This window comes from Danio rerio, chromosome 9 (assembly GCF_049306965.1).
Source record: "Danio rerio strain Tuebingen ecotype United States chromosome 9, GRCz12tu, whole genome shotgun sequence".
In the NCBI taxonomy this organism is placed as follows: Eukaryota; Metazoa; Chordata; class Actinopteri; order Cypriniformes; family Danionidae; genus Danio; species Danio rerio.
This window is the reverse complement of record NC_133184.1, coordinates 33,205,371-33,225,257: the sequence shown is the minus strand read 5'-3', so window position 1 is coordinate 33,225,257 and position 19,887 is coordinate 33,205,371. Positions and strand designations below refer to the sequence as shown.

Sequence of the window (19,887 nt, the reverse complement as noted above, 5' to 3'; positions counted from 1 at the left end):
TGAGGAATGAGAGGATGATTACAAGCATGGAGAGACTCTCAGTCACTGATGAGGGCTTTAGTATCACGTGTTGATGCTTGCACACTTTCATTTCTTGTGGGAATCTAGCAACTGTGCCTGGAAACGCAACTGATGCAATCAGTTCCCTTTGAAATAAATTGGATTCCCATTGAATTATATAGTGAACTGGTGATCTGGGACCTTTTGCAAGGACAGACTACTGTGTAATTTATATATATATAATTTTTTATCTTTTTTTTTTCAATTTTTTTTTTTTTTTTTACGAAAAGTTTTGTTGAATAAAAAGTGTATGTATATAACTATATTTCCTTTATTTTTGGTGTGGCTAGAAAAAAAAAATGTAAATCCTTAGGGAGCTCTGACAAGTCTTGTAAAAACAAGAGCTAATGCAATGCAATGCTATGAAACCACAACATATTTGCTCATGTTGATTGAGCAAGGTTATACACAACATACAAAAAGTGAAATGAATGAGGATTTGTGGACATATTGCAAAATCTAAATTAATTAATTTCAGCATGCCAAAATCAAATGTATGCATGTAAGTATATATTTTCCTGTCAACAAAATTGTGGCTAGTGAAATGGGGAGTGGCTAGTAATTTTGAAAAACTATTAGCCATAGTGGCTGGTGATCTAAAAAGTTAATATCAATCCCTGATTGTCAGACTGATATCTGCAAAAAAGGGTCAATTGGGATTTCTAAAAAAATTAAAATAAAGCCATATTTTTGAGATGTAAACTAAGAATTGCGAGATGCACTGTACATTTACAAATGTGACATAGAAAAATATATCAAATTCTGAGTTTATATTTTGGAACATTAAGATAAAATAAAACATTTTTAAAAAGTTAAAATTGTAAAATATAAACCTAGATCCCTGATGAAAAAAGGTCAGAATTGTGAAATTAAAAATGGCTTCGAAAGATTTAAGCAAAACACCAAAAAGTATATAAATATAAACATTTCTGAAAGCATGTTGACTATTTATACAATACAGCACACTTTTTGTACTCGATATTGCATCGCATGACCAAATATCAGCAATATAAATCACATTTATTTCAACCTGCCTGCAAAGATTCTCAATCGTGACTCCATGCCTGACTCCGGTCTCCAGGGCCCCTATTTTGATGTGAAATCCCTTATCGTATAGAATCACAGTGCCTACTTGGCCATCCTCTGGCCTCATGTAGAGAACAAAGGAGTCTTTTACCACCAGCCATCTGAAACATGAAGCAGTCACCACATGAGAGCTGAAACAAGGGGGAGAGCCATTCTATCAGCTGTGGGAAAACATCATAATAACCTAAATAAGTAAACAAGCGCAACAGAAGACATGCCATGACCCAAAAGCTCAGCAAGGCCGCAATCCGAGGAGCAAAATTCAATTGGGCTCAAATCTTCCAGTGTTTGCTTTTAAGAGCCATGTGAATTATGTAAGTGTAATGTTACTGTAGCTGCTTGTCAAAGAAAAAACAATAACACAGATGAAGATAGTTTGACATCAGCATCTGTTATTCAGCTATATTGATTTCAGGGCTTGGTGTCTTCACTTGTGAAATCGCACACTTCTGATTGAAGTTTTTTCTCAGAAAGATAGTGTTATGGCCTTACAGTGTGAACATGGTTGAAAAATAAAAGTTTAGTTTTCAACATACAGTTGAAGTCAGAATTATTAGCCCCCTTTGCTTTTTTTCTTTAACAAATATTTTCCAAATGATGTTTAACAGAGTAAGGAAATTTTCACAGTATGTCTGATAATATTTTTTCTTCTGGTGAAAGTATTTTTTGTTTTGTTTTGGCTAGAATAAAAGCATTTTTATTTTTTTTAAACACATTTAAAGTCAAAATTATTAACCCCTTTAAGCTATACATTTCTTGATAGTCTATAGAACAAACCATCGTTATACAATAACTTGCCTAATTACCCTAACCTGCCTAGTTACATAATTAACCTAGTTAAGCCTTTAAATGTTACTTTAAGCTGTATAGAAGTCTCTTAAAAATATCTATAGTCAAATATTATTTACTCATGGTAAAGATAAAATAAATCAGTTATTACAAATTAGTTATTAAATCTATTATGTTTATAAATGTGTTGAAGAAATCATCTCTCCGTTAAAAAGAAAATGGAAGAAAAAATAAACAGCGGGGCTACTAATTCAGGGGGACTAATAATTCTGACTTCAACTGCATAAGTTCCTAAATAGAGGATTTTCAGGAACTGCTCTCACCTTTTGGACCAGCGGTAACAGACGCTGTTGGATCCGCACCAGTAACACACAGGGAATGTGTTTCCTCCTGATTTCTTGAAGATTAGACCTTCACTTTTGTCAATGCAAATCAACAATTACAAATCAAGCCAAGAAATTGTTGATGTATTGCTAAAGTGTTATTGTACTATATGTGCATTCTTACATTCCTTTAGGTCCTAAATCCTGGATGAATGAAATCTGGCTCACTTCCAGAAATTCAAGCTGAAATTAAATTAAATTAGCCTTATTAACACCAAACCGGCTTTAGGGCAAACATGCATATGAACTATACACCAGTAACTATCACATTTGCTCATCCTTTTCCCGTTTAAACATGCTTCTTTGAAACATTTCAGCTATGGAGACTAAAATTAAGCACAAATTGGCATCTCATTTGTACAGTCCAGTTCTACCTTAATAATTAGTCAGGAAAGTGTAAGGTGAAAACTGAAGTGGGGGCGAATGTTTCCGGGTACAGGTACTCTTTAATTAGCCCTGCAAACGAATGCTAATTATGTGACTGTCAGAAAATTAGCCTGTGAAGCGCTGAGCTAAGTGTGGAATCACCTCTCAGAGGCCTTCTCTACAAAAGAGCTTGTTTTAATGAGTGGGGACACAGCAGGTAGAGTTCCTTCCAGAACCTTCATCCTGACATCATGTGACACAGTGGTAACTGAACAATTCTCATTTTCATGCTAGACAATAGCACTGCGCCTACAGATGAGATTAGTACCATTTTTAGGTCAAATGTTGTTATTCTGTATATCATTATGCTTGCATTATACACTAACAAAAAGTACAATAGTATATGCTGCTAGTATGCAAATTGATTTTGTTTTATGTTAATTTTTTTAATAGAAAGTTATCTTTGTTGAATTTTTTTGAATGAAAATGTGTCAGAGCCTTCTGTTACATTACTGAATGCTATTTTCACATGCAATTGATGTACAGATAAACTGCTTTTATCTGAGTGATGTAGTAAGGGTGTGAATATTTCAGCACACACTTATTTTTGTACATTCAGTTTAAAAGCTTTGAATCAAGTACAATGTATCATTCAAACAAACGTGTAGGTGAAATTACATTGTTCTTGCTTCGTTCATTTTATAAATGCATGAGTGAGGTTTTAATGTGTATTTACTGTAACACCGCTGCTCAGGTAATGTTGAAGGAACGACCCATTTCAGAGATGGAAAAACATATTATCAAAAACAGAAATATGTAAATGTTCATTTATTTAATATTATGTTGGTAAGACCCTATTTTGATGGTCCCTATTGCACATTTTGTTGACTAAAAGTTACATTAGCATTACAACTACATGGCAATACATACTGTAATACAAACTGATATAACTAACCTAACCTAAACTCAACCTAATAGTCTACAAAATGTGTTAAAGGGACCAACAAAATTTAAGCGATTTTATTGTTTAATATTAAGATTAGACTAAATGCTCTAACATTTGACTCCACTGAAACTGGCAAGAAAAAATATTTCATATATGACTTACTGTTGCAGGATGTGTTCTGTATAAAGGCTTTTTCAAGACATTCCTCAGATAGTCTTCCAGCTGCATCTGTTGAAATTAAAAAACTGCAACATCAGAGAAAGAAAGGTAAAATATACAAATGTTTTATCATTTTTAATTTTAGGCAACTTAATCTAATGTAATCTATTATTGTAAACAGAGAACTAGAATACTCTAAGAATCTAATTAAAATAGAAAGGTTTGAGTTTTTAGTAAAATTTTATGATTTGTATTATTCTATAAAATATTGTCATGTAGAGCAAATAAAGCAAAAATGATAGCTGGTAAAAATCAATAACCAACCAAATATTGAGTTATTAACTCTGAAGTTTAAAATTGTGGCATTGCGTTTTCTAAAAATAAATATAAACATGTCTGAAAACAAGAGGTACATTGTGTAAACATGCACATTTAATATACATGCATACTGTATATATGTGTTCAAATAATTAAACAATAAATTAAAATTAAAAAAAAAGTCACTTTTCTGCTGATGAGCTGTTCCTCTCTGACGAGGGCATCAGGTCTTCTTGGTAATGTTGGGATGCGTTCTCCGTGAAACCTCTTGCGGCCTTTGAATGACCTCCTATTGACAGAGTGACTGTCAAAAACAGGAAAGCTGACTGTCAATATTTTACCAGATTTGAGTTGTGCGTTCATAAGAGCACCTCTGATTTGATTAACTGTGAGTTAACAGTGCAGCGAGGCTGAGAAAACAGTTTTTCGCAGGGTTCAGGGGCGCTAACGAGAATACATCTGGGACAAATTGAGTACACCCAACTGAAAAATGAAAACATTTAGCGGCCCAAAAACCAATGGGCCGGACTGTGTTTTCAACACAAGTTTTGTATTTGTGAATGAATGTGTGCATATAGAGATGAAACTAGTACAGTGCATCTTACATTCGGCTTGGTAGAGGGATTTTTAACAGGGCTCGGAATTTTAGTAGCTCCTGGTGAAGTGCCTGAAAGTGCTTAAAACGACGCTTTATTTTCCACTTGAAGTCTCCATGGCTCAGCTCCACAGTGTACAAGTTGGGATTCAGCACCTTGGGAGGATCATTTCAACAAACAAGAACTTACTCAATATGATTGCAAATTCAGTTGAAATCACAATTGACAGACCAAAATTATTTTTTTAAATGTTTACAAATCAGTGATTAACAGAGCAAGGATTTTTTTTAACAGTATTTCCTATAATAATTTTTCTTCAGGAAAAAACGTCTTTTTTTATGTCGGCTACAATAAAAGCAGTTTTCAAAAAATAAAAAATAAAACTTGCTAAAAAGAACTTGCCTAATTACCCTAACTTGTCAAATTAACCTAGTTAAACAGAGATTGGGAAAAAAATAGAGCAAGTGGGGGGTGGGGGGGGGGGGGGGGGGGGGGTTGGTCTAATAATTCAGGAGCCTCCTCCAGTCTGCCTCTTTAATTTCTCTTTACTTTACTTTTACTCTTTACTTTACTCCTTTACTTTGTGGAAAGAAAATGGTGATGTACACATTCTAATGAAGATATCCATTAGCCTACATATTTAATTTATAGTTTGTTAACCAAAGATTTGTTTCAACTACTTCTATAAATTAATAGTAAATAGCAAACTGCTATGAATATACCTAAAATGTCCCCAGAGATGAGACATGGAGGTACTGTAGTTGTTTTTATCTCAAAAATAGCATTGTGCCAATAATACGTGAAAATTAATGTTGCGCTGGTCTGAATAGCAACAAATTGCACCAAACAAGTCTTGTGCCTTATTGTGCCAGGTGTATAATAGAGTCCTAAGACTTCAACGGTATAAAAATAGTTTATTAAAAAAACTTTTCCTTCAGTCAAAATATTCATTTTTAAATATATTTTTATTACCCTTGAAGATGTGAATCGCTCCACTTCTGTCACTTGCACCAGAATCGGCACTTCTTCAAGAAATATGACACCTTCCAGGGACTTGAACGGAAGAAAATTGTATATTGCTTGAAAGGATATGTTCCTTGATTCTGGAAAAATAATCACAACATTGAAATGTTACAGTGAGCGTACTGATTTTATCTCGAGCAATGATTACATGAGCTGGTTGAGATCAATAAGAAAACATGGACACACCTTGATGCTGTGCTGTGGTAATCATTCGGACTCATGTTGGCCTTGTATTTTAAAATGGTTGATAACATCATAGCAATCTAAAAGTACAGCTACTTTAGAAATAGTTTGTTTGGCTTTTCATCTTTTGAAGTTGTGCAGTAATGGCATGGAGAGGCTCCATTTGATTGTCAGCAGGACAGCGATTGAAGACTCCAGCTGGAGGTGTATAGTACGCTGTGTGCTTTAGAGTTTCTGAAGGCTAAATCTGCTCTGCATCAGATAATGATTTTAGTAAGTAGGTGCTTTTACCTGCTGAAATTAACATATTTGTTCCTTGAAATATTAATGAATGTGCACGGCTTTGGAAGCTAGCATTCTTTGAATACAGCACAAAAGATAGTCCAAAATCTTTTCTCTTTTTTAAACATCAGGAATAAAATTGATCTTCAACTTCGGGAGGTTAAAATAAATATTATATGAGGTGGATTTTCTTTTTTTATTTATATGAGGTTTGCAATTTTTGCAATACTGTTACCAAAATCTGACATGTGTAAATACAGTATTTACAAAAATACATTTACTATCTAGCAATGAATCGTAAATAAACATTGAAATGTATAGACCATTTTGAGGGGTGTAAACAAAAACAATGGCCCATTCGTATTTCCTGTTTTACGTTTTTAATTCCTATAGCTTCTGTGAATCCAAAAAAAACACATATTGATAAATAATGTAATGATAGCTGTTTTAAGATTAAGTTATAATTGAATTGCCTCTTGTTAAAGTTAGGAATAGTTTGATAACAAGCAGGGAATGTTCATGGACCAATGACATGATCACATTGAAATGGTCTACAGTATACTGTATATAGTCAAAGTCAAAGTCAAAGTCAGCTTTATTGTCAATTCAGCCACATGTACAAGACATACAGAGAATCGAAATTGCGTTACTCTCAGACCCAAGGTGCTTAACATTAATATAAAATATATATATAAAAAATAGTAGGGTTTAAGAAAAAAAGAAAATTTAGAAAATTTACAGTATATACACATTGCACATAAATGTAGTCTAAGAAATATACATATGTAATAAAAAAATTGTAAACAATACAGTGACATTAAGGGCATATAGCAATGAGTGCAAAGTAAACCAGAGTTGTGCAGATAAAAAACAGTATAGTGCAAAAGAACTTGTAAACATGATCATTGTGATAAAGTGACAGTGACATATTGGGAGGTAGTATATGTGTCTGCATAAAGTGACCAGTGCAGATGAGTGTGTGTGTGTGTGTGTGTGTGTCAGAGTCCAGAGGTGCGAGGGGAGGAGGTGCGTGGGGAGGGAGCGGGGAGCAGAGCTGGGAGAGAGTTCAGCTTCCTGACAGCCTGATGGATGAAGCTGTCTTTCAGTCTGTTGGTCCTGGCCTGGAGACTGCGCAGTCTCCTCCCTGATGGCAGCAGACTGAAGAAGCTGTGCATTGGGTGGGTGGCATCTGCTGTTATGCAGAGGGCTTTACGGGTAAGACGTGTGCTGTAAATGTCCTGAAGGGAGGGGAGAGAGACACCAATGATCTTCTCAGCTGTTCTCACTATGCGTTGAAGTGTTTTCCTGCAGGATGCATTGCAGGTTCCAAACCACACAGTGATGCAGCTGGTCAGGATGCTCTCAATAGTGCCTCTGTAGAAGGTGTACATGATTGGGGCTGGTGCTCTTGCTCTTTTGAGTTTGCGGAGGAAGTAGAGACGCTGCTGTGATTTTTTGGCCAGTGCAGTGGAGTTTTTGGTCCAGGAGAGATCCTCAGTGATGTGTACACCCAGGAACTTGGTGCTGCTCACACGCTCCACAGTCGCACCGTTGATGGTCAGGGGAGCATGGAGAGTGTGCTCTTTCCTGAAGTCAACAACAATCTCTTTCGTCTTCTCCACATTCAAAAAGAGATTGTTGTCTCTGCACCACTCGGCCAGACGGCTCACCTCACTTCTGTAGTTTTCCTCATCGTTTTTGTTGATGAGACCCACCACAGTTGTGTCATCCGCAAACTTGATGAACAGATTGGAGTTGTGTGATGGTGCACAGTCATGAGTGAGCAGGGTGAAGAGGATAGGGCTCAGAACACATCCCTGAGGGGCCCCAGTGTTTAAAGTGATGGTGCTCGATGTGTTACTGCCGGCCCGTACTGCTTGTGGTCTTCCAGTGAGAAAATCCAGCAGCCAGTTACACAGAGAGGTGTTTAGCCCCAGCTGGAGCAGTTTTTGAGAGAGCTGTTGGGGGATGATAGTGTTGAATGCTGAACTGAAGTCTATGAACAGCATACGGACGCAGGAGTCTTTTTTGTCCAGATGTGTGAGTGCTGTGTGAAGTGCAGTGGAGATGGCATCATCAGCCGAGCGGTTGGGCCGATAAGCAAATTGAAACGGGTCCAGGGAGGGGGGGAGGACAGACTTGATGTGCTGCATAACAAGCCGTTCAAAGCACTTCATGATGATAGGAGTCAGTGCAATTGGACGGTAGTCATTAAAGCAGGAGGGAGATGAGTTTTTTGGGACCGGAATGATGGTAGTGGCTTTAAAACAGGTGGGGACAACAGCCTGGGTTAGAGAGATGTTAAAAATGTCTGTGAAGACATTAGTGAGTTCTGATGCACAGTCTCTCAGTACACGACCTGGGATGTTGTCAGGGCCCGGAGCTTTGCGTGCGTTAATCCTGCTGAGAGACCTCCTCACACTGTCCGGAGACAGAGTCATCACCTGGTCACCAGGGGGAGGTGGCATCTTCTGTGCAATGGTGCTGTTTTGTACCTCAAAACGAGCGAAGAATTTGTTTAGCTCGTTCAGCAGGGGGATGGAGCTGTCACATGTCTGTGGTTGGGGTTTGTAGTCTGTGATGGACTGTATTCCTCTCCACAGACTCCGTGTGTCCCTGCTGTCATTAAAGCGATGGGCTATACCTCTGGAGTACTGTCTCTTAGCTTCTCTGATGCCACGGGAAAGGTTGGCTCTAGCTGACTTTAGGCTCGCCTCATCTCCAGCTCTAAAGGCAGTGTTCCTAGCCTTCAGGAGGTTGAAGACCTCTCCTGTTAGCCATGGCTTCTGATTGGGACGGACTGTGATGGTTTTGGTGACTGTTACATCCTCAGTGCATTTGTTTATGTAGGCTGTAACAGTCTCAGCATACTCCTGGAGGTCAGTGGTGTTGTTGTAAGTGGCAGCCTGTTTAAACATATCCCAGTCTGTGGTATTGAAGCAGTCTTGTAAAGCCTCTGAAGAACCTTCTGGCCACACTTGTATCTCCTTGCAAACCGGTTTGGTGACTTTAACGATCGGTCTGTAAGCAGGCATTAGCATGACAGTTAAGTGGTCTGAGGCACCAAGGTGGGGGAGGGGGAGGGCTTTGTAAGCTCCTCTCTGTGTGGTGTAAACAAAGTCCAGTGTGTTATTGCCCCGTGTTGGAAAGTCTATGTGTTGTTGTATTTTTGGAAACACACTCTTAAGGTCTGCATGGTTAAAGTCCCCTGCCAGGATGAGAAAAGCATCGGGGTGGCCTGTCTGCTGCTCACTAATGTGCAGGTACAGGTCATTTAGTGCCTCACTCCTGTTGTTTGCATTGGAGCTGGGAGGGATGTAAACAGCGAAAAGCAGAATGGCTGTGTATTCCCTCGGTAGATAAAATGGACGGCACTTAATAATCATGAACTCCACCAGTGGTGAGCAGTGTTTGCGGACTACAACGGCATCGCGGCACCATGACTCATTGATGTAAACACAGAGCCCGCCACCGCGGGTCTTACCTCCCGCGACGATAGCTCTGTCTGCTCTGTAGCATGTTAGCTGGTCGAGCTGAATGGCGCTGTCCGGAACGTTGTCGTTGAGCCAAGTTTCCGTAAACACAAAAACACAACAGTCCTTTACAGTCCTCTGTGATGAACGAAGTAGACGGATGTAGTCCAGTTTGTTGTCTAGCGAGCGTACGTTCGCTAGGATGATGGAGGGGATAGCGGGTTTGTGGGGGTTAGCCGCTAGCCTAGTTCGGATACCCCCGCGCTTACCCCTCTTCTGCTTCCTCTCGCGCCGCTTGAAGCGCCTCCATTGTGGGCGAGGTGGAGAGGTGGGGGTCGGAGGATGGGTAGGCATTCGGAGCAAGCCGAGATCTTGCAGCTCCTCAGTGTCCGCGGAGTTTAGCTTGTAAAGTTTGTTTCTACCGATGTCTAGCAGAAATGTTCGACTATATGCGCGGTTACGGACAGATAAACGTGACGTTGACGCACAAAAACACTGCGACGTACAAGACGAAGAACACAAAAACACCGTTTTGTCGGGAGAGAGAGAAGCCGCAGCGTGTGCACGCGCCGCCATCTTGGTCATATAACTGAAAACAATAACATAATCCTAATTATCAGAATTAATTAATCAAATAAAATGTATCAGAAATTAAAGAGAGATAAGGAGATAAGCCTGCACACAAAATTGAAAAGAATCATTAGTAGTTAAGGCTATAATGCACAGATTACCTTGCACTTTTCTGGCCTGACAAAAACATATCTGAATGTTAATGCCGTTAACATGCTCAACCTGTTATGCTCTTCACAAACTGCTCACAAAAATAAGCAGGCACCTCTCAGTGGATAACATATAAATTGGTTGGTGTCTCGGGTATTTAGAAAGGTACCATTATGTTTTTTAATAAAAAACTCTAACAATGTTTAATTAAGTATTCAAGAGAATAATTTAGTAACACTTTATTATATGGACCAATTTTCACTATTACCCGAGGCTTATTACCTGCCTATTTTTTAGATATTGGTTGTATAGTTCTTATGAAGTACATATTCTGTGTGATCTTATTCTACATCTCTATCTATACATCTTCTACCCAATACCTTAACCTATTGACTATCTTAATAACAATTAATAAACAGCAAATTAGGAGTTTATTGAACTAAAAGTCATATTGAATAGTTTGTTCATAGTGACGATTGTACCTTAAAATAAAGTGTGACAAATAGCTTGCTGAATTGCATCCTTTCATATTTACATCCTACTCCATGTATCAACATCAGCTGTGCAGAGATGCGGCTTCTAATTCTAGCTCCCACATCTCAAATTCCGTTTTAGAACCATCCGACCAACTCTGCTACTGACAAAAGTAGATACAATGATAGCAGTTTGCTTGTGATGTCACTGATGAAACATGTACTGACCCAGAAGTTCACCGCTACAGAGGTCAGTTTGTCCGCTTAAGTCCAGCTCCTCAGGGTCGTCTTGTAACACATCTTGGTCCAAACTGCCAGAGAACTTGCTCATGACAGACTCCAGCCGCTCCAGTTTAGGGGGCCTCTGACGGCCCCTGGCAGACATTTTCACTTAATGGCTTTCATCTACAAAAACAATGAACATTACTTCAACTCATCATACAAAAGAGCAACGTATGAAGAACTGCATAATGCTTTTAGAATGATTTTTTTAAAGCCAAGACACTGCAGGTACATTTTACCACACTTTTGTCTTTATCGAGATTATGGCCTTTTTGTTTTTGTCTTTTCTTTTTTTGTGTGTGTGTGATATAAAAAACATCCAAAATACAGCTTTAAGTGTTTCATTTGCTGCACGTTATCCATTTGTGTCAGTTGTTTTCAATTACAATACATGTTTTAAAGGCAGCTTTCTCACAATGAGTTTTTTTTTTATTCTGAATTGACCAGAATAAAAAAGCAGCACTTACACACACCAAATTTTAACATTATATTCAGATCTGTATTATAATGGATTTGGACAAAGAGAGATTTTCATACATAATTTCCTTAAATAAATACAACCTTTTATTGAACAAAGAGCTGTGTAAACGTATGTCTTTTTGTAGCTGGTCACAGTATTTTGATGATTCTCAAAATCCCCTTTGTAAAATCCTTTCACTATAATGTCAAAAAATAAGAAATTTTAAACCTGAAAGCAAAAATGTTGAATCTGACTTTTTCCAGACTTTAGATTTGTGTGCTAGAACTATACACGAAATAGTGAATATTTAATAAAACAATGCCTCATTAGGGGGCAGTGGGTTACACGATCGCCTCACAGCAAGAAGGTTGCTTTCCTGAAGGTTGAAGGTGGGTTTCCTGCCGGTGCTCCAGTTTCCCCCACAGTTCAAAGACATGAGATTTGTGAATTGAACAAGCTAAATTGGCTGTAGTGTATGTGTGTGAATACTAAAGTGTATGGGTGTTTCCCATTGTTGGGCTGCGGCTTGAAGGACATCCGCTGTGGTGACCCCTGATAAATAAAGGGACTAAGCTTTAGAGAAAAATAAATGAATGAATAAATAATGCCTAATTTGCATATTTAAATCTTTAAAAAGTCAGCAATTCTTAATGTAATCAATCAACTGTTGAAGTTTGGTTATAACTTTTAGTCTTAGTTAAGTCTATTAAGCCTATTAACTTTGTTAGACTACACTCAAAAAAAATTGCTACTTGTTCAAACTACATATCAACAATGAACTAAGTTTTTGAGGGGACAACTTAACTGCCTTATGCTCAATCCACTTAAATTTGTAAAAACAATTAAGTTAACTTAATTGATTTTGTGTTGGGACACATTTGTTCCTATTCCTACTTCCTGATATTTTCAACTACTGTATCTACTTATTGCAGACACCACTCAAATCATTTAGCTGCATTTCATTGTTTTTGTCAGCCAAATAAGCATAATCGCTTTTTTTTTCTATTCTTTTCTATTCTTTTTTGGACACTGATAATTGCCCCCATATGCGAAATGCATGAAATATGGATTTAATATCAGTTGGCTGGTTGCATCACTTTGGTATTTATATGAGGGGGGATCTGCTAATGAGGGGCTCCTCTGCTCTTTCCTGACCAGTGGCCCAAATGCAAAGTGACAGACGAGTCATCAGAGAACATGGGGACGTAATGTCTTGTGATCCCAGAAAGGGTGACAGACATTGATTTTTTTGCAATCTGACGGTACATGTAATGATAAAAGAAAAGAAAGGTCAGGGTCAAATGGCATGAAAGTGAGGAAATGGCTGGATATCACGCAATGTCACGGGCCACAAACCATTTCCGCAACTAAACAATGGAAGAAATTCATTTTAATAACTTAAACAGCTGTGTTAAATTAGGGTTTATTTTATTTAAGTTGATAACATTAAGAAATAAATATTATTTATAATATAATATTTCCTGTACTCGATTTGAAAGAAATTATCTCTTTAATGAAATTTTATTATGATTCAAATATAAATTCTGTTCTATTCAACAAAAATGTGATGAGATGTTACACTTAGAAGAACTGAGATTCAGACTAAGTGACAAACTGTCCATTTTTAACAAGATTTGGAAACCATTTATATTATTTTTGCAGATAAACTGAACTGACTTTAATAAGACTATAGTATGTTCATTCACTTTTTTTACTTTATTTAATTATTTATTTTATATTATCTTATGATTATTTTATAATGGCTCTTTTGGTTTCATTGTCTATGTACCAGTTCCATATTATGATTGTAAATGGTATCCATGTATAATATGCCTTTTATTTTATTTTTTATGAACCTTCCACATTTCCACATTTTGATCAATGTTAGATGGGTGGAGTGGAAGGTAGGGTTTTGAGTTGATAGAGTACTTAAAAGAGAACTTTGACATATGGTCCATCTCTCTCTTGTAAGGATTTAGACAGTACTGTACTGTATGTGCGAAGGCTTTTTCAATGAAAATTAAATTGACGGGAAAATGCAAATTGTTTTCGAAATTGATAAGCCTAAAAAAACCATACATTGGCTGTTTTTTTTCCACATTGTGAAAATTAAAGGGGAAATATTGAATGCAAAATCCTTATCTAGGATTCATTTATAAATGAAATGGGCAGTAAGGTGGTGCAGTGGGTAGCACAATCACCTCACAGCAAGAAGGTTGCTGGTTCGAGCCCCGCCTGGGTCAGTTGGCATTTCTGTGTGGAGATTGCATGTTCTCTGGTTTCCCCCACGAGTCCAAAAAATATGCAGTAAATGTGAATTGGGTAAGTTCAATTGTCCGTATTGTATGTGTGCGTATGATGTGAGTGTGTGGATGTTTCCCAGTGATGGGTTGCAGCTGGAAGGGCATTCGCTGCGTAAAACATATGCTGGATAAGTTGGATAAGTGGCGACCCCAGATTTATAAGGGGACTAAGCCGAACAAAAAATGAATCAATGAGTATAAACAAAATAATGATATAAATAGCAGCAAACTGTTTGCATTGAAAATAATAATACAATTTTAGAACAGATTATTAGAATAATTTCTGGGTCATGTGACATTACGTCTGAAGTATGCTGCTGAAAAATCAGCTTTGCTAACACCTGAATTAACTATATTTAAATAGAAAGCAGTGATTTTGGGATGAAAACTATTTTACATCTTTATTTGTATTTTGGGATCAAATAAATGAAGCCTTGGGGAGTGTAAGAGTCTTCTTTTTATGAGTGTGCGTGTGTGCATATTAAAAAGTATTACAAGCCAGTGATAATAATAGAATCTTTTATCATTTCACTGTACTTATTTTATTCCTGCTTCACATTTTTACTTATGAATATTTACACAGCCTTTTTCATTCCAATTTGTGTCAAAGTAAGAGAGAGAAAGCAAAAAGGAAACACAGAATATTTTGTGCTTCATTTCACCTGTCATTGCTCCAGTAAGAATCTTCCTAATGGCCACGGCAAGGGGCCATGGCTGAGCAGAGGGGCGGAGTCAAGAACACTGCCGTTTTCCTCTCCCGACAAGATCTTGACATTGGCAGGATAAAGATGGGCAGCAGGCAAAAGTGTTACTTCTTTACCTAGAAAAGACAGTACAGACAAATCAATCAGTTTATCTTGACACAAGTCTAATGAGTCTGATTTTTTTTTTTTTTTTTTTTGCTATTTTCACACAGAATTTTGCAAAAAAAATAAAAATGCAGATTTATGCAGAATGATTTGGAGTATTTAATAGCTAAGAACAGAAAATAATAACCAATAAATAATATATTTTAACTAATAAATAATAATTTTAAACTCTTATTTAAGGTTCGCAATGTAAATCCAATTAGAATGAAAGATTCACATTAATTATATCATCTAAAAATATTACTTTAAAACTGTATACACATTTATATAAATAAAAAAATTTACTCAATGGTGGGCTAAAAATCTGCATGCGCAGATTCCATGTACACCTACTTATGAAGCTTTTGCTCCTAAATGCTACATGTAAATGCAAAAATATACTTTTTTTATAAATATTTTATTATATATTTTTTCTATTTTGTAAATGCAGTTTTCTCACAGTGTTTTTTTTTTAATTGACCAGAATAAAAAAGCAGCACTTACACACACTAAACTTTAACATTTTATTCATATCTGTATTATAATTTTTTTTTTTTGACAAAGAGAAATCTTTGTACATCATCTGGTTAATGTAATGCAACACTTTATTTTAAAATTAAATTATTAAAAAATTCAATTAGACTAAATGTGTCTTGTTTTAAATACATTTTAACAAATGAATAATAATTTTAAACTCTCATTTAAGGTTTACAATGTAAATCCAATTAGATCCCCTTATTTGGTAAACAAAGCAAGATTCACATTAAATATATCAACTAAAAATATGACTTTAAAACTGGTTTGTAAATAAATCATATAAATGGTAATATATAGTTAATAATATTACTGAAATTAACAAAAAAATGAATAAATATATATTTACACACATTTACATAAATAATTAAATAAACTCAATGATGGGCTAAAAATCTGCACATTCAATGTAGGCCTACTTATGAGGCTGTCGCTTCTATTGCAAAATAGAAAAATAAATGCAAAAAAAAACTTTTTATTAATATTTTATTACAATTTTTTTCTAATTAATTACATTTATTTCTATTTATTCTACTTTTTCAATGCAATTTTTAAAATTGTTTTGACATTAATTTTTTTGTATTAGGAGAAAAAAGAAAATGAAATGTAATATGAAAACAGCCAACATGTATTACTTTTTAGTTATATTTGTTATAATTTGATTATTCACTAACTTTATTTTTGCTCTGAATTTTCATGTTTTGTGTATAGTATATTTTTAGTCCATTTATCCATTTCTCAATAACAACAGCTGAAATAAATTTTAATGAGTGCATTCATTCAGTCCGTCCATCAGTATGAGATTTACAGAGAAAGTTACTTTGTTAATATCAACTCAAAATATAAAGTTATTCTATGTATACCACTGTGGTCATTCAGTATAACAGTCATATATATTTATTATGCTTGTTATGAGAACACATAGTTTAGTGAATTAGATTGAATCAGTGGGGGCTCCAGAGTCATACATTCATATAGGAAGCGAGTTGTTCATGATAATAATCATATGTGTGTGACAGCTGCAATGTAAATAAGGTTATTAGTTTGTGGTTTAATTAGACAGGATGTGAGTCTCCATTCTCTTACAGCACAAACGGGACACAGGCAATTCATTACACACGTAATAGAGCACATTATTGTGTAAATGTTCTGCATCAGACTAAATCAATCACCACTATAACTGCACATTCTTTCATTAAAGTGAATTACAGTGCTGGAAGAGGGGAAAAGACTACAGCTCGAATCAGCAGGATGGCAAACTAAGAAAACATAAAGCGTTCTTACCTCATTTTGAAGCCAGTTGTAGATGAACACTTCTCCTAAGAGACACAAGATTACAACAGGTTGTTAGTCCTGCATCTAAACCTAGTCTTAATCTCTGTGGCAACTCAGATAACTGCTTTCTGTCGAGGAGTTTCTCTTTTGAATTATGTCAGCAACATGACTTTACAGTTCCATTCACAGCGCTTACAATGTATCATCGCACCATAGGGGAACAAGGGAACAGTTTCACTGCATGCTCAAAGCCTCTATTGATAGCGCAAAGCCACTGCCACTGGTGTGAGTGTTTGTGTTTGAAATGTTTGTACCAGGAATCAGAGAGCCACAGCTAATCTCTGTGATGTCAGCCCTCATGAGAAGGGACTGGGGCAGGACTGGCCGCAATGGTGTTTGTGCCACTGAGCGATTAGTGCTGTGTCAGCGCTTCACAAGGAGAGAAGTTGGACAGTCATCATTACGACATGTTGTCAACGTTGTAGCTGAAATGTCTTATATTTCAGCGTCAGTGTATTCTGGGTGTTTTTGTTCAAAGTAAACACTACAGGAGTCAAATCATTAAATTGCAAGTCATTTTTGTCGGTTTTATCTACTTATAATGGCAAATACAAACTACACAGACCTTTCAACATTGGTATAATAATAATAATAATAATAATTATTATTATTATTATTATTATTATTATTATAAATTAAATACAATTAGATTCCATTTTAAAAAGAGATCGTTAAAGAGAGATCATTGTCATTTATATGTCTGTGTTATGAATAAAATCAAACCAAAATCTTTGGTGTTTTAATTTCTGATACAGTGGGAAATTATCTGTCTCAGCAAACAATGTCTGGATGTCAAAGCATTTATTTGCAGAAACTGACAACAGGTTACAGAATATTTTGACCATTAGTAATTTTCTTGAAATAAAGCCTGTAAGTGTTCTTTTGCCACATCATATTTATAGGTTTGAGTTCTGATCGTATAAGTCACAGAGTTAAATAATTTTATATTCATTTCTAATTTATTAATTATTTATAAAGTCATAATTGTGACATACGGAAGTCTTTTATTCCCAGAGCATTTTTTAGAAAAAAAAAATACATAACATAAAATGTAGATTAATTAAATAGAAGACTGCATAGCAAATAAATAAAGAAATAAAGAAAGAAAGAAAGAAAGAAAGAAAGAAAGAGAGAAAGAAAGAAAGAAAGAAAGAAAGAAAGAAAGAAAGAAAGAAAGAAAGAAAGAAAGAAAGAAAGAAAGAAAGAAAGAAAGAAAGAAACAAACAAAGAAACAAACAAAGAAACAAACAAAGAAACAAACAAAGAAACAAACAAAGAAACAAAGAAACAAACAAAATCTGTTGGTCTTAATGTGCAGATGCCTCCACAATAACTATCTAAAAGGAGGAGGAAAGTCAGCTGCATTCAGACACAGCCATGGAGTACCATCAATTAATCGTTCTACAGTATACTATAGGAAAAGTTTTACACTTTATAGAGACGCCTCCTGGTGTGGGGCATAGATGATGTGGAAGCATGTACCTTGTTACCTTTCATTGAATTATACTTTATTGACTTTACATGCTTTTGTTGTACAGGGAACCTTCAGGGTATGGAAAATATGCCATTTAGCACTTGTTTCATATTACAATCCTTTAGTTTAGATCAGAGATGCCCAAACTTTTTCGTATGAAGAGTCAAAAACCATCACTGATAGCTGTGGGCCAAAGATAAATATACCAAAGTATTTTACATTGAAGTTGCCATAGGTAATTTCCTAATTTACTTCATAATATTTAAAAATAAATAGAAAACATTACTTTAACTAATGCAGTTTAACTTTTTAAATATAATAACTATTGCAATAAAAGCATAAAACAATCACATTTATAATACAGTGGAGTTCATTGTTGAAAACACTAGTCAAGCAGAATCTGCCTTTGCCTTTGATCACCAAAGTCATAAATCTGACTACTTGACACCATTTAAATTGAAACGTTTAACTTTAGTTAGCTATTTTTGTAGCTTAACAATAAAACAAACAAATAAAAGGTTATATTAAATTTAAAATGACAATCTCTAAACCATCCCCATCATTCTTCTCTCTTTTCAGACGGGATGGCCAACTCAAAGGTAACCTTAGACCACAGTTGTCAAACTCAGTTCCAAAAGGGCCGCAGCTCTGCACAGTTTAGTTCCAACCCTAATTAAACACACCTGATCAAACTAATTGAGCCCTTCAAGCTTGTTTGAAACCTACAGGTAAGTGTGCTGGAGCAGGGTTGGAACTAAACTGTGCAGGGCTTCGGCCCTCCAGGAATTGAGTTTGACACCCCTGCCTTAGTCCAACTTTAGCCCGCAGGCCCTAGTTTGGCCATCTCTGGTTTAGATCATAGTGCATCATTTGGTTATTCTTGACTCTGTTGTTGACTCTGGCTCCATGTCATGTTTTGTTTCAATAAATTAATTGAGCTTGTTGCATTGTTTAGTACATTCCTGTTTACACTTTTTAAAAGTCTCTAGCTGAAAATATGAGCTAGGCTAAATTAGCATTTTTTATCATAATAAACTCAATTTGGAGTAATACAACATGGACTTGTGATACAGAAATCATATTGGAATCCTTTAGGAAAAGATCCAAAATATGATAGAAATTCTAGTTGGAATACTTTAAAAACATCCTATTGCAATCCTTTAGCAGTTTTTGAAGTACGGTCATGTTTACACTTTGAAAAAGTCTATAAGCTAAGCTAAATTAGCTTTATTCATCATAATAAACTCTATGTGGAGTAATGGACTTGTAATATCCACATTTCTACAGTAGATGTGTTTTACTCAGAATGTATAAAAAGTAAAAATCACATGAAACCTTTTAGATTTGCATAAAAATAACAAATTTAAATGTACAAATAAAGTAAATATAGTTTAAAACAGATTTAGATGAACTATACACATCAAAATGTCTCACTGCTCGACATTTTGTGTGTTATACTCATCTACAGTTAACTAATTTTCATTTGTTTGCTAGTTCTGAACAACATTATATATATATATATATATATATATATATATATATATATATATATATATATATATATATATATATATATATATTTTTTTTTAATATAATTTCAAGAATCTGTATAACAGTTCTTTTACACAATAGTCCAATTGGATATACAAGATAAAGAGCAAAACCCAAATAAAATACATAAAAAAATCAAAGTTAAAAGAAATAATGCAATAAAAAAGAAATAAATATTCAAGTAGCATGAAAGATCTTATCATATTTGCTCAGGAAAGAAACACATTTTGTATTATCAATTAA

The 19,887-nt window shown here is 35.4% G+C and overlaps 1 protein-coding gene across 24 annotated transcripts in view; it reads right to left on the bottom strand.

Annotated features, from left to right (window-relative positions):
• The window catches only part of si:ch211-168k14.2, a 241,568-nt gene that overhangs the window by 42,842 nt on the left and 178,839 nt on the right, over positions 1 to 19,887 (bottom strand). For 6 of the 24 annotated variants that reach the window (XR_011016870.2, XM_073912848.1, XM_021478988.3 and 3 more), the window contains 10 exons: positions 16,569 to 16,603; positions 14,565 to 14,722; positions 11,086 to 11,262; positions 5,676 to 5,806; positions 4,713 to 4,858; positions 4,294 to 4,411; positions 3,793 to 3,858; positions 2,443 to 2,501; positions 2,259 to 2,351; positions 1,095 to 1,247 (listed from right to left, as the gene is read on the bottom strand). Coding sequence is in view for 14 of the 24 variants with exons in the window: in XM_073912848.1 (XP_073768949.1) it covers positions 1,095 to 1,247; positions 2,259 to 2,351; positions 2,443 to 2,501; positions 3,793 to 3,858; positions 4,294 to 4,411; positions 4,713 to 4,858; positions 5,676 to 5,806; positions 11,086 to 11,242 (923 nt within the window). In the remaining 10 variants the exon portion in view is untranslated. Of the gene's footprint in view, positions 1 to 1,094; positions 1,248 to 2,258; positions 2,352 to 2,442; positions 2,502 to 3,792; positions 3,859 to 4,293; positions 4,412 to 4,712; positions 4,859 to 5,675; positions 5,807 to 11,085; positions 11,263 to 14,564; positions 14,723 to 16,568; positions 16,931 to 19,887 lie in introns of those variants that run through there. The other 18 variants (XR_012385500.1, XR_012385499.1, XR_012385498.1 and 15 more) reach the window with 8 other exon arrangements.